We start from the raw sequence: 14,839 nt of genomic DNA, 5'->3' as shown, positions 1-14,839 counted from the left end.
GCTTACAAACGTCTCAGAGTTGCAGATCTCCCCATTTAATGGACGTGGTAATGAGAGAGCAGAAATAAGAAAATGTAACTGACAAAAAGGCAGTCAACAACACACTGGAAAAACTCATCAGTAGCTCCTGAATACCAACCCCTGCCTCTGCCCCCCCACTTTTATTCACTGTATGTTCATCCTGTACTTTGGCCAAACAGAAAGAGGATTTTACTGATTCAATTCTTAAGACCCACTTTTAATCTGATTCATTACAATACGATGTGTTTTAGGCGTTTCTCTCCTCATTTCCAAGACTTAGCCTTACTGATGGTCAAGATAGGCCTGGATTTCAGAGATGCTTCTGCCTACTCTTGGATCCTGCTGTCATGAAAATAAGGGCGGCCCTTGAAAACACTCCCAGCTGAGATTCTGTCACATGAAGTTTGTAGAAGTTTAAAACAAAGGAAGGTGGTTTGATTTATCTCTGGCTGACATTGTGTCAGGAAATAGTCACGGCCATGCCTTGGCACAGCTTTCTGTTGAAATGGCCTCTGTCTCAAAACAAGAAGTTTGGCACTACACAGGGTTGTGGTGGTCTTTGGACAGGCATAAGGACCTAACACTGCAAAGAACAAAAACCAGTGTCTCAATAGACACACAGAAGCTATTGCAATAGGATGAATTTTCTATGTCCTACCAGAAATACCTGCAGTTTCCAATTCCAGAGGGGCAGGACCATAGCTCTGTGCAGAATATACTTTTTGTTAAAAGAAAAATAACCGTTTCCCAGTCCTACTGATTACCACCCTTTTCCCTCTCCATGGAGACTTCCCAGTTAGTAGCATCACTTACTAGGTTATCTCTCAGTTCAAAAGTCATCAGACATGGTAAATATATAGCGTCTTTGTTGTGTTGCCAGATGGAAAGTCATCCTTTCGTGAGGCAGAAACTGAAATATGTCTAGACTGACACAAGTCATATAACCCTGCAGAGCCATCAGAGATCATAATTTTGTGCCAACTGATGACCCAGCTGAGGTCTGAACAGTCAGTCTAGTTACAAAGTGCTTTGTCTGCCATGGCCCTTTATCTAGTATTGTCAGATCCCTCCTGCCCAAGTATTTTAATGCTTATAAAGGATTCACTAAATACATACACAAAACACAACCCTATGCAGACAGAAAAGCTATCAGCAACTGGAAATACAAGAAGAGACTGCAGGAGGACCTCAGCAATCAAAGCATTTCTAATAAGGCCTGGGGAGAGGGAGCAGTTTCAGTCTTGCCAGCTTGGCCACGTTTCATGGAATGAAAGAACTTAGCAGAAAAAAAAAGAAAAGATTACTTGTATCACCATTATTATCACCCTGCTAAAGCAAAAAGTTTCCTATCTGGAATTCTTCTTGCTGCCTCCTTCCTGCCATCACTAACACATTTATAACCTGGTATGTACCTACTAAGTTATAAACTCATATGAGTCATCCACAGCACTTCCTTCCCCTGCCACAGCAGAGCAGAACACACCGGCAAGGAAGATGTCATTTTAAGTTCTCCCTCAGAGACTGTAATGTGCCCGACTTTAGGGTATTCAACCAGACCCTCTCTCATAAAACCGGCCTCTGGCACACTCACCGAGGTGCTGGTGCCAGGCCGTGAGGCTGCTGGGAATACATTTTTGCCTTCCCAAGAATAAACATTTCCTGCCAATAAGCTCATTTATGGATGTGTCAAACTCAAGAAAAAAACTCAAGAGGCTTCAAGTCCATTGAAACATTCCATCAAGAAAGGAGAGACGGGAAAACAAAATTGCTGAAGATTCTGGCGGAAAGTATGCTTGGCTGGAACAGGACATGTCTCTAAATTAGTGGCCTTAGCCTGCAATACCAGAAATTTGGTAACCTACATGTAACTGTTACAACATGGAACTTGCAGACGATTTACATTTCTACTAGTTAGCATAGTGATCATGGAAAAGAAAAGCGATTTCTTTGGAAAGCTCATAAGATGGGTTTTAATGCTGAACACTGCTACGGGAAATGCTGAGTCCTACTACAACAAAAATGTTATGGAACAACAAATAAATAATTGCTCCTGCCTTGAATTTCTGCTGATGGATACTACCAATGACAACTTGGGGAGCTTCACAACACGCCCCTGGATTCCAGATTTATGAGAAAATCCACATCTGCAGAGAGAAGATAGGCTACCTCTGTGAATGAAACTGTTCTGCTGCAAAGCTGTTTGCAGACTATGAACAAATAAATGCTTCCAAACCACACCAAAATCCAAACCGTAACTGTGTCCTGCTGTTTTATTTGAGTTTCACTCTATTTCAATTAACTGAAAAGAACCTGACAGTTCTGCAGCAACAGAAGGACAGAATGGGAAAGCAGCAGAGGAGGGAGCTGCCAGGGCTTTCGTCTCTGTGAAGACAGGATGGAGAGGGGGCAGAAAGCAGGGCTGCTGATGGATATCACATTCTCTGACAAAACAGAAAGGCTCGAAAGAAAACGGATTTTTGCCTCTATCCTTGTGGCTGCTGTCCCTGTCCCTTGCACCAGTACCTACTGCCTGGAGTAACAACAGATAGGTTCAATTGCTGGATGTGCACACAAAGTGCAACTAGCACTGAAATACTCCTGGACATTGGCATTTAAATATTGCCTCTAGACCACAGATTCAGTGCACAATATTCACTCGTTTCACACCTCCTTCCTGCTCCCCAGCAAACACAGTCACCAGCCAAAATATTTTTTATTTTGCATTCTGGTCCTACTTCTTTGGTGGGTGAGGACGGTGCTAGGGGGAGCCACCAGGATCTCTCCTGGTTCACACGCAGTGCCAGCACTTGTTTTCCCATACGAGAGGGAAGAACACTGAGGCATCGGCACACGCTAAGTGCAAAGAGTTAAATCCACTTTGTCCCAAAAGATATCACGGTCACTTCAGACCACTCTGCAGTGTTGCAGCACTTGCAGAGAAGAAAACACTCTTTGATTATTTTTAAAACTCTTTTGTGGATCCATGATGGCATAAATTTCATTGTCCAGTCTCAGGCTCCATCTATCCAGGGTAGCAGTTAGGAAGCGCTGGTATGTTTTAGCATAGCTGGGGCTAAACAGGTTGCTGGAAGCTTTCTCCATGTGCTAGGCAGACCTTCTACCGACTTTCAGAGAGAAGACTTCAGGATAAGGAAGCTAAGCATTCAGCCTGATTTGGCTGCCACACTGATTAGGGAGAAAAATACCCTCTCCACACAGCTCGCGAGAACTGTGCCTGAACCCCACTGGCAGTAGCAATCACATTTAGTACAGTTGTATTTCCATTACACAGAGAGTCTTCACTCCAAAATTTATGTATAGTTTAATCCGATTATTTTTCTTCCCCATTTCTGCCTGACAAACTGTACTTGCTAGGCCCCTGGCTGGAAATCCATGCTAATCAACTTAAGGCCTAGTAGATAAAGCATTTTTTTTTTCTCTGTGTTGTCAGCAAACCACATTTCATGACTGTACTCAAGCCTCCGCTAACTTAAGGTCACTGGCATCTTCTTGAAATCCAGGAGCAAATAACAAGAACAGGAAAAAGCTGAAGCTTGAATGAAGACAGAAAATGCCAGTGGAGCTGCTCACACTGGGACTGGAATGTGGGGGGCATGGGGGAGGCCAACGGCTCTATGGAATGTTTATGCAAATGAATTTGTTGATGGGTTTTATCCGCCCACACACAAATGACAGTTTTCATTATTTTAACCACAGAATTTTGTTTCCTGCATCAAGCAAACTAAATACTCAGCAACTGCCAGACTATTAAGCAAATGGTATGAGATGTATTGATTCTGCAGTGGTAACGATCTTACATTTTTACATAATGCCTTTCAGACTTAAGTGTCCCTAGGCACACTACAAGTTGCACCTATGAAGAAAGCACTTCAGGAATGAGACACCACAGCTGCCTGAGAGGACATTCCACTATTAAAGAGCGTGTGAACACTAAAAAAGGAAAACACACTCTTCCCAGCCAAAATTGTTAGTAGTATTTTGGACAGGTTCTAAATACAATAACCAGATTAGATATTAGGTAGCCATGTCTTAGAAAAGGCAGAACAAGTACTGAAACAACTATCGAAACAGTATCTTTGTCATGAATTTTACCACACAGCTGGTGCAGTGAAAACTGCTGCACAAACAAGTATCTAGTTAATGTATAACTGTACTGAAAGCTTTGGCTTAAAACCTGGCTGTTGATAAAAGCAGTTTGTCAAGACATCAATTTTCTCTCTCGTTGGAAAACTAATGCTTCTCACAACAATGTCATTCGTAATTGTACTGTGGCTCTACTTACATACTCAGGAGGCAAAAGCAGAATCTGAGTCATCAAAATCACTGCCATTCCCACTCTCGTAACTCCTACCCAAGTTCTAATTTGTGACAAACCTTCTTAACCGAAGATCACACTTCAAATCCTGTCTTCACTAAAGGTTTTCTGCACACCCTCAAGCAAGTCACGTCACTGTTTTGTGTCTCATATTCTTGTCTGAATATGGACATTCCTGACGTTTTGAGGGTTTCTTAGGGATTAAGTTAATCTGAATTTTAGAGAATCTCAAGGACAATGGGGCTGAGCACCATGTAAGGACTTCCATCAGCTGAAGAACAACAGCAAAAGAGAGGGGAAGGTTAGAAGAACTTCAATCCTTTTGCTTCCCACAGGAAAAATCTGCGTTCACTCTTAAAATCACTTGAGGGTAAGAGCGAAGGCTCAGAACGAAACCTCTCCCTGGACCTACAGAACAAGTCGTGTCTCTGGGGAAGGAAGCTGCTTACCGCCGGAGTGCGTTTGTCAGTTCAGCAGTCAGTTCACTCTCGTTGTACGGTCTCAGCTCAGCTAGTGCTAACGGTGTTGTGGTGCCATCACTGCATTCCTGAGAAATGAGGAAAGGCCATTTGATTTGAAGTTGCCATCTTAATGGGAAAACTGAAAACCCCTTAGTTCGCAGCTACTTTTAAAATGGATGTGAAATAAACATCACAATGTCACAACAGCATGGCAGTGTATCAACATACCAAGAAATGGACTAACAAATTAACACTTCACAAATCCTAAATGTTTCCTAAACCACCACAGCTCACCGATTTGCAGAATTCTGCTATAGTGTGCCTAACTGCTGGTGCCTTATATTACTTTTGACAATGCACTTGAAACAAAGAAGCACTGGATCAAACAATTCAGATGATGCTTTGCCAGAAACAAAAGAAAGACACAGTTATACACTAGCTCCAGACTTTGTTTTCAAACATATCACTGAGGTTTTCTGGAGACACAGCACCAAACAAACAGGACTAAAGTTTTTCTAGGTAGAACTATTTCTTCATGCAAATTATTAATGGAAAAGCAGAAATCTGTTTATTTTGCTTTATACTAGGGGGGGAAAGTCTTTATTCTTAAATTATTACAAACTGTCTGACTTGGAAAAAGAGACTGTCATTATAATCAATGCTCTAACTGCTTCACAGGAATGAGCTCTATTTTTTCGGAGTAGGGGGAGGATGGCATATTGCTTATATTATCTTCCACTGTCTCCACTGGGTGGCAACAGGCAAGACACAACATATCCAACCACAGTAGCTTGCATGTTTAGCAAGAACGGCTTTGCTGTACTCCTCCCCTGCCCCCCCAATGACAACCTTGTTTTAGCCCAGGCTTAACAGTAATTCTACAAAGTCCTCATAAGTCACAGCATGGAAAGAACCACCTAACAACTGGAGAAGAGAGAAAAGACATACATATAAGACAAAAGAGGAAAATTATTAATATGCTAAAGACTGCTATAGGGAGGGGTACAATAAATCATGTTTACGCCAATTTTGGAAACTTGTTTGACTCCTGACCTTGCCCAGTTTGTCTTTGCTTCCACTGCTGGTTGAGCTGAGAGACCTCATTCTCTGCTCTTTTTGCTCTTCCACTTCAGACTTCAAGTGCTCAATATGGACAAGGTAGGCCTGCTCCTGGGCCTCTCGAGTGCTCAGCTTCAATTCCAATGCCTTCTTCTCCTTCTCTAGCAGGTAAAGCTGTGCCTTGAGCTCTGCCATCTCCTCCTGTTGAAGAAACATTATCAGCATGCTGCTTCCTAGGACTACACACCTAAAGGAAGATGAGGTTAAGCAAGGTTTTCATCCACTCCTATTACTTGAGTGTTCTTTCCATGGAGAACATTATCAGCATCCAGAAGGCTTTTTGTAATCACACAGTGTTATTTGTAAAAAGACCAGTACATTTTTGAGACTGAGTACAACAAGATGTGCCACCCTTTAATCAGCCTCAGAAATAAGCTCAGAGGCAACAGAGCAGCTAATGTGGTGCTGAAACTACAGGATCAGGGATCTGAGAGGGTTGCCACAGTTGCTGAAATTTCTTTGGTTCTACCTTGCCATTCAGAGACCATTGCCCTAAAACCAGGAATGTCTGACTTTCTTGTCAAACAGCTCCCTAAATGCCAGATTCCAGTTTCTTATTTATACATAAGAAGTAGGAGTTGGGTTTATCTCATTACAGCAGGATGGGTTTGAGGGACTAGGACAGCAAATGCAGATCATATATTCCTGCCTTGTAATACCAGCCTCTGTGGTAGAATAAGTTAGTCAAAAAGGGAAACTGGGTATGGCACTATCAGATGTCCATTTTTAATTTCCCTCCTCTTGATGCCCAGAATCCCAAATATACACAACTGGAGGTTGACAAAATTGCACTTGCTTATATTCTTCCATAAACATGATTCACAGAAGATGGACACTGGTATTTCATAAAAAGAAACGGAATTCTGAGAGCTAGTTCTTGTGTATAATTCCTCTGCCACTCTGATATTTATGACAGGGCTGTCAACTACTGTAACACAACTGCTATTTGGGGACAGACCTCTGCTTTAACATCTGCTCTGACAGTGGCTGGGCAGAAGTGTAAGAACAAGGTATGACTGCAAGTGACCCTTCTTTGAGCACTGGCTCCCAGCCTCCCACAAAAAGCAGCTGATGGGTATCCTGAACCAGAAGGCTCTTTGTGTTTAACACCTCAGAAAAGTTTCTTCTACAAAATGTCTAGTTATTTTCTGAACCCAGGAAAACACAGCACCCACAAAACATTTAAAGAGAAAGCCCTAAAACATAACACATAACATTATGTGTTAAAAAAACACCACCAAACAAACAAAAGACCACCACAACAAAAAAAATCCAACCCAGAATCATGTCCTCACTGTTGAGCTTGCTGTGCCCTAGGTCACTTCATGAGTGAATACTGAGTTCATGCAGCCATTTTCTGTATTACAGCTCAGCTCTAGACTTGTTCACTGTGTAAACATCTCTGAAAGATAGAAGTTTCTGGTTGTGTGGCCAGCCTAGGAACAAATCACTATCTTTTAATTATTTCTTTTTAAACAGAAGAACATATTCTAGTAACAAAAATATTAGAGGTATCTTACCTTATCCTTCAAAAATAATGCTTTCTGTATTATATCCATCATTATCAAAGATTATACAAACACAAATCTTGGCATATAATTAGACTAACTTTTCTGTAGATGAGAATCTACATTCCTACCAAAAAATTGCTCTCTGGATTAAGTGTAAGCAGCGCACACAGGTGTAGGACAGTTACAACCAGCATATAGTAATCACAGGTAATTATTGGCTTATTCAGAATCACCAACCATGCAAAAATAAAATCCATATCCTTAAACTCCGCATGCTTGGAAAGGTTTGTATGAGCTTTAAAATCATTCATTTATTCATCTATTTGTTTGTGAACTGAAGGTCAGAAGCACCATCAGTTTCATTCAATGTGGTTTAAAGAAATTTAGTTGTTAGGCAAACTCACCATTAATTTCCTTTGTCAACAGTAAAAATGTAAATAATATTGATAAATAATGATGGGGAAATTTAGATATAGGAGTTGAACTGGACTGTCTGGTATACTTCAGTGTATGCATTTAGCTTCTCTGTTTCTAAAGCCATTAATCTACTTAGCCTGCTTAGCAAAGGCTGAGAAGTAATTTGAGCAGAGTATTTTGGCACTTATGTAAATAGAAGATACTCTTGACAGAGGGCTACCTACGTGGGAGGGTCATGACAAAATCTTCCCAGGCTGGAAGTTGAAGCTAGGCAAATTCAGCCTAGAAATAAGGGACATTTATTTCCTTAAAAAACAAAACAAAACAACAAAAAAAGGGTGAATTTAACCACTTACCACAGTGAAAAAAAGTGAATTTAACCATTTTCCACAATGAATCTGTGGAACTGATTTTTTCCCATCCCTTAGAAGTTTTAACTTAAAGACTGGATGTTTGTTTGTACTACATACCCTGGCCCAAAATAAATTTGAGGACCAATGGTTAACTCCTTTGTTTATGAAGACAGTAGGCTTAGACCATCATATATGAATTCACAAGTCTGCATCCTGTCCCAGAAGACATATCATGGACTCCAAAAGCAACGCCCATATGTTAAGTTTTCTCACGTCAAGACAATGCGACTTTGAAGCAGGAAAGCAAGGACAAAGCACGGGAAAAGTGGAAGAACTGTCAGCCCATGCCTTACAGAGGCTCCCAGGGAAGGAACAGGAAGGAATGCAAAGGTTAAAGTTAAACATGTAAACTCCAGTTGAGGATTCTCGTACGGACAATACAACCTGTGGCAACAGTAGTGTTCATGTGGGAAAATTTAAGTAGCTCAGGTTTACTTAGACAATTAATTAGTCTTCTCATACGCAGTAATTTTTTCCATGAAAATATGTTTTCTAAAGATAGCATCTAAATTTCATTTCAATATCAACATCACCTTTGTGTATTTACTATCCGCTTTTTTCCTAATTACAGGATGACGATGAAACATTTTGCAGTTCAACATATCTGCTTCTTCAGAGCACGGGCCTAAAGCACAAGTGGCATTTACAAAATGAAACCCTGAAGGAGGAGGTAGCACGTGGTCACTCTTCAAACTAATTGCAGAAGACTTATACAATCCATGCAAATTCACAAGCTCCAAATCTAGCAGTCATTTCAGGACTAATTAATTGAATATTGAGGAATATTTTGTACTTGCAGCCATATTGTGATTCTGAACTGGGATTAAAACTTGAATGAAAACGAAACACTCCTGACCCAATATAATTAGAAGCATCACAGCATCCTCTAAAAGAAAATTTGTGTTGGATGTGGTTATGTCAGAAGAATAAAATACCAAGGACTCTCATGTGGCAAAATGTTCTAAAAGTCAGGAAAAGGGAATCCAGGAGGATCACAGTACACAAGCTGGTGGGACACACCAGCCTTCAGAAGTAAAATAAATATCAGAGCAGACAAATGGCATGGTCTAGTTAACTGTATTTTACTAAATACATCTATAAGAGCATGGAATGCTGCAACAAAGGTGGACAATGGGATTCTAAAAATTTTCTGCAGAGACTGTAGTCTCAAAGCACATTATGAGCAATATTATCACCACCTGTACACAAAAGAGGAAACATTATCAGTGTAGAAAGCTGAGACTTTTTATCTAGATTAAGTCCTTTGAAATGCAGAAAGGCTGTAAACCAAGAATTATTTACACCGATCAGAATTAATCTCTTTGCTAACTGGGGCATGACAAGAACTGACCTCAAAGCAAGACCACTGAATGACAACAAACGGCAGAGGAGAATATATTTGGAAACATGGTTAACTATTGCTTGAAGCAAAGAATTGGATTTTACAGAAGTACTGGTGGACCACTTTGTCTTACACCTCTGGATCAAATAAAAAAAAACAGGGCAACAGAGAAACCATTCCCAAACCATCTTTTTATGGATCATTTTCATCAATAATGAAGAACTAATGATGTAAAGGCATTTTCAGAACATTATCAGCATAATACATAGACACAAGAAGCAATATGACTGATGTGGTGACCGGTTTTTACTGGTAGTCATAAATTAAAAGTATCAAAAGATGCAGCAGAGATTCCAACAGATACAAGTTTCAGGAAGACAGCAGCAGGTGGTAAGATCCAGCAAGGCAGGAAATCCTTGAGTAACTCAATCAAGCTGTATCATCATTGCCAAGAATGTGGAAGGGAGAGGACAAATTAAGAGGTGCTACATGATGAAGTCCTCTGCAGCACAGATGAATCCAGCAATACACTCAGAAAGCCAAGACATCCATGGGTTCTGCCCTTAGGTTTAGCTATGTTATAGCTATCAAAGTGTAACGCAGTCTTGAGCAACAACCATGGATGCTAACAAGGTAGCACATTCGCTTGGGGCCAAAGCACGCAGAGTGTAGCTGTGCCTTTTGTAATGCTGTATGCATAGAAGGCAGGAGTTTTCAATTTCTATATCAGGAGAGCACTTACCAACAAATCCTTTCCAAGCTTTGACAGGCTTGAGTTTTCACCATATTGCTTTCAGAAACCTGGGATTTCCTCCAGTTGTGAATTCCAGCAAAGTACAACAGATTATAATGAATAACAGTACTGTCAGTTTCTCTGTACCAGAAATGACTGACGGTGACTTCAGCCACCTATGTTAAATGTGTGTCTATTGCTGTATGCACTGCACACAAACCAACCAAGAAGAAACATTTCTTCTTCCTCTAGGGACAATTCCTGCAGTGAAAAACCCAATGTGCTAGTTCCAGCCAAAAGTTATGAGTGGAAACCCTATCTCAAAACCAAGTTAGATGATCATGTAGTGAACAAAAGGATTACCAGCACTCAAAACTGTGCCAGAATGATGATACGCAAACGTTGGTGCTCTTGTCAGGTCAGGGAATGCAAGGACACTAATCACAAGGGATAGCTCTGCAGTTTGCCTTTACCTATCAATTTAAAGATAGAAGTAAGAATGGTGTACAAGAGATTTCAGGGAAGATCTGGACGCAAAAGATGAGAAGCAAGTGTGATATCTGAAATATACATCTTGTTATCTACAAATGTCTTCCACTACATCTTGCATGCTTTCATTATGGGCAATATATTGCTGTTGGCCACGACATATTCAAACAACTAACATAAGTTTAAGTCTTCTGACTGGTAGCACACAATCTTTTTTTATGAACTGCGAATATTGAATGCACTATCGCAAAATTATATTTGTCATCGTGGAAAGGCAGCACCACTAAGAACATAATTACCATTACTAAGCTACCAGTTAGCCAGCAGTAGCACATCTGAACAAAAATCTATAGCTTTAGAAGCTTGCGAAACTATTAGCATTTGCTGTCCCACATGATACCATCATCTGACATATCTGCTATTAGTTGACTAAAATAGGACTTGCTAACATGCATAAATTAAACTTATTTAAACTCAGACAATTTCTAAATGCAAACATGCGCTTGTATGGCCTTTAGTATGTTCCTATGCTTTAGTTCACCTCTCAAAGTCAATAAAGGTGCCAGATTTAAAATTATTGCTCCATACCTGGTCAATAAAGGTAAATTTTTCTAGATCACATCTTTAGAACTGGACGTATAAACCAGGCCTGAGGGACCAGAGTTTTCTCCAAAAACCTCTGTTACTGCACGTCATTACACACTGCACTCTTTGCTCGGGCTCTGAACTGAGCTGCAGATTGCAACACAGTGCCTAGAACAGCTCTGGACTTGTGACCGACCACTGGAGAGCATTAGGGATGACAGTTTCTGACAGACTGTCCCTCGTCCCACAGCAATATTAAAAGGAGGTGAATTTGTTCTGCTTCAGTTCACAAATATTCAAGATGCACATTTGCAAGCTTGTAAGCAAAGTAATGAACTGTCTCTTGGGAAGTGCTGTATCATGCTTTTGGTCACCCTCAAGCAACTCAGTTGCCATATCTCTCAGAGAGAGCATCTGGTTTGTCAAGGAGAGCATTCCAAGTTTAGAGCCACGGATGAAGTCCTTGCCTAATTCAAAACACACGTAGCTCGTCACTGTTAATGCACTGCCTTCTGTCCCTTTCTGACTACTGGATTTTCAGCCTTGATTATTTGTTTCAACAAAGTTACCCTTTATTACCCAGTGATCACTACCAATGCCTCCCTTGTGTGTGACTGAGCATGTCTTGTAGCACAGGGGCATTGTCAGCAGAGCAGTTAGCCTGATGGATATAAATAAAATACCTTCATTGCCATAAGTTCCTGCATCAAGACCGCATTTTCCAGGTCTAGCCTCTGGCTGTCTCCACGAGGTTTAACGTCATAACTAAGGGGATCAATGTGGATGCTTTCCAGCTCCAGCATTGTCAGTTTCACTGCTGCCCTGTCATTTTTCAACTGCTGGATGTAATCCTTCAGCCGCTGCTCATCCTCCTTTGTAAATTCTGTATCACAACTGCTTGCAGTTGAGCTGGTAGTACTGGAAAGAGAAAGAAAAGCATTAAAAACACATTTAGAACAAAATCTGTATTTTTACATCAAACACTCTCCCAATACTTCATCAACACATCTGAGTCTGACTTAAAAGTTCATAGAAAGGACACACGTAGTGTGGACTGGATGTTATAATGTTCAGAAGATGCAGAGGGGTGTGACAAATTCAGAAAATAAATTAATTCTCTAAGCTGCATGAGAAAATTGAATCATGTGATAACTTCTCTGCAAAGCTAGATATTTAGTGACTTGTAACTGAATTACTTTTTCTGGAATGGTGTCTTCTGAAACAATTCTTTTTTTTAATTAAAAAAAAAAAAAGCTACTTAATATTTCTTAGAAAAACCTTAGCAGAGCAAGCTTCTCTCTGCGGCTCAGCCACTGAGTCTTCATCTTCTTTGTGAAGAAGCATCTGATAAGAGAAAAGAATCAGCCCAGACCTCATTTATCTCTGCTGATGGCAATACCAGTTATCATCTCAGATATTTCTAATGGATACTCGCAGGAATCAACCTGAGCAAAATTCCACTGGCAGATGCCAGGAGGTAGCATCTTTCAATTCACGTTAAGGTGTATTCCTCAGAACACTGACATTCTTTCAGGGCTGGAGGGGTTTAAAACCAATGCATAAGTTAGCAGGATTTTTCACAAAAAGTCATCATCAGAGTTGGCGGAACTTCTCCTATCTAGAGGCATCAAACAAATGACTGCTCATCAGTCTGCCCCCAAAATACGTACCCAGAGATCAAAAAAAGGGAGAATTAATGTCTTAGAGCAAGGGTGGCTCGGTGCTGCCTACCCACCGACATGCATGCCAGTGCTGCAGGGGGCCGAGACTGATACAGCGAAGCATTCCAGGGCTGAATATAGTTGCAAAAACACTAAGAGGAAAATAAAATGCCGTGTTGTTTCTATAACCTCACTCAAAGCTGCCTGCTGTCTCCTGAGGTCCTGTAATCAGCTGCCGGGTGAGGGATAAGTCATCCATTAACTGTGCTCGTCTGGAATGCTCGATGATCTCAGTTATCAGCAGGGGAATAAATCACTTTCTGTATCAAATTGCACTGCTGTTCAACATTTTTGTAGGAAGAAAAAAAAACCTCACCCGCTACATGCTGTGAGAGTCAAGATGATGTCCTAAAATATATTATGCATGTGAAAAGGGGGAAGCATCTCAAGATAGGCTTGATTTTTCTCTTTTCTTTTGGTTCTACTTCAGCTAAAGATACATTGGTTTTTAAGTGCCTCAAATAATTACCAATCTTCCCACAAATTCCAAGTACAGCCTTGGAGGAGATGGAGAATTGGCAGGTCTACAAAGATTTCTCAAAATCCTTCCCTCTCATGAAATATCACATTACAGTTCTTTACTACACTTCTCTCTCAATTTCCCATTATTCCTCCCTTTTCTTAGGGATAATAGGTGCCATATTTACCACACGTATAAACTGGTCTTTGCTTGTTTTCATCCATTTCCATCTGCAGTGAAGCTAAAAACACCCAGTACCTACACCACACAGAAACCCTTTCAGGTTGAAACAAATTTTTGTTCATACTTAGTTCTTCATTAGAGAATCTTGAAACACTTAATAAATCCTGCTTCACTAAGTCTAAAGATACCTCTCTGAAGTAAATATTGATATAAAAACCATGGGGATAGACAATGTGAGAAATACTTAATTCTGTACTGAAATAATTTTGCAAGTTTCCTCAGCACCCAAAGACAGCGATTGCACAGCTTTTCTGGATTAAATGTAAAACAGCTGTTGTTGGAGGAAGGACAGCTTTTAAAGCCTACATAGGCTTCAAATCTTGGGACACAAAGAGCTCATCTCAGTTTTCGCTTGCAAAGGAAAGAAAACCTAGCCCTCCTGCTGGGAATGAAACCTGAGCAAAAGTGCCAAAAGTCTATTGTTATGTTGTGCTGGACCTCGTACTCACTGGATATTCACAGAATTTGGCCCTTAAGGATCCGCAGCTACGGATGTATATTACAGGGGAGAGCAGTCCAAGCTGAGGAAGGCAGTCTGGGCTCTTGCCAGTGATACTCAGGCTGCTTTTACTTCAGTCCTGGCTGCCTGCCTGACTGTCTGTCTGCAGCTGAGTTGGCTCCTCTGGTGAATTGCTAGCAAGCTGCTCTTCTTCCTTTTTTTTTTTTTTTTTTCTTTTTAAGAAGGTGAGGGAAGCTTAGTGAGGAAGCTGTCTCAGCCAGCACACAAAGGTACAAGAACCTTCCCTCTCCCTCCACATTTGGCAGCAAGCCCCCGCCCCCCCTCCCCCGAAGCCTGGAAGCAGTATGGGTTGCAGAAATCCAGGGTAGAAAGCCCACTTTGGACTGTTGCAAAAATGAGGCTGCACGATGAGGGACAGAAACAACGCTGCCGTGTTTCCAAACTCCCACGGCACAGCTCTGCCAGGGTGTGTTCCCCCCAAAGCCCCACCATACAGCCCTGCTCAGCCATAATGCCAGTCCATTGCTG

At 41.0% G+C, this 14,839-nt stretch overlaps 1 protein-coding gene across 2 annotated transcripts in view; it reads right to left on the bottom strand.

Annotated features, from left to right (window-relative positions):
• MCC (MCC regulator of WNT signaling pathway) overlaps positions 1-14,839 on the bottom strand; it is a gene marked incomplete at its 5' end in the record, with an annotated part of 212,163 nt that overhangs the window by 8,434 nt on the left and 188,890 nt on the right. For both annotated transcript variants that reach the window (XM_082498053.1, XM_082498054.1), the window contains 3 exons: positions 4,807-4,904; positions 5,872-6,078; positions 12,111-12,345. In XM_082498053.1, the coding sequence (XP_082354179.1) occupies positions 4,807-4,904; positions 5,872-6,078; positions 12,111-12,345 (540 nt within the window). The remainder of the gene's footprint in view (positions 1-4,806; positions 4,905-5,871; positions 6,079-12,110; positions 12,346-14,839) is intronic.

The sequence above is a fragment of the Vanellus vanellus genome (assembly GCF_965231255.1).
Source record: "Vanellus vanellus genome assembly, chromosome: Z".
Taxonomy (NCBI): domain Eukaryota; kingdom Metazoa; phylum Chordata; class Aves; order Charadriiformes; family Charadriidae; genus Vanellus; species Vanellus vanellus.
The sequence above is the reverse complement of the archived record's forward strand: the minus strand, read 5'-3'. Positions and strand labels throughout refer to the sequence as shown.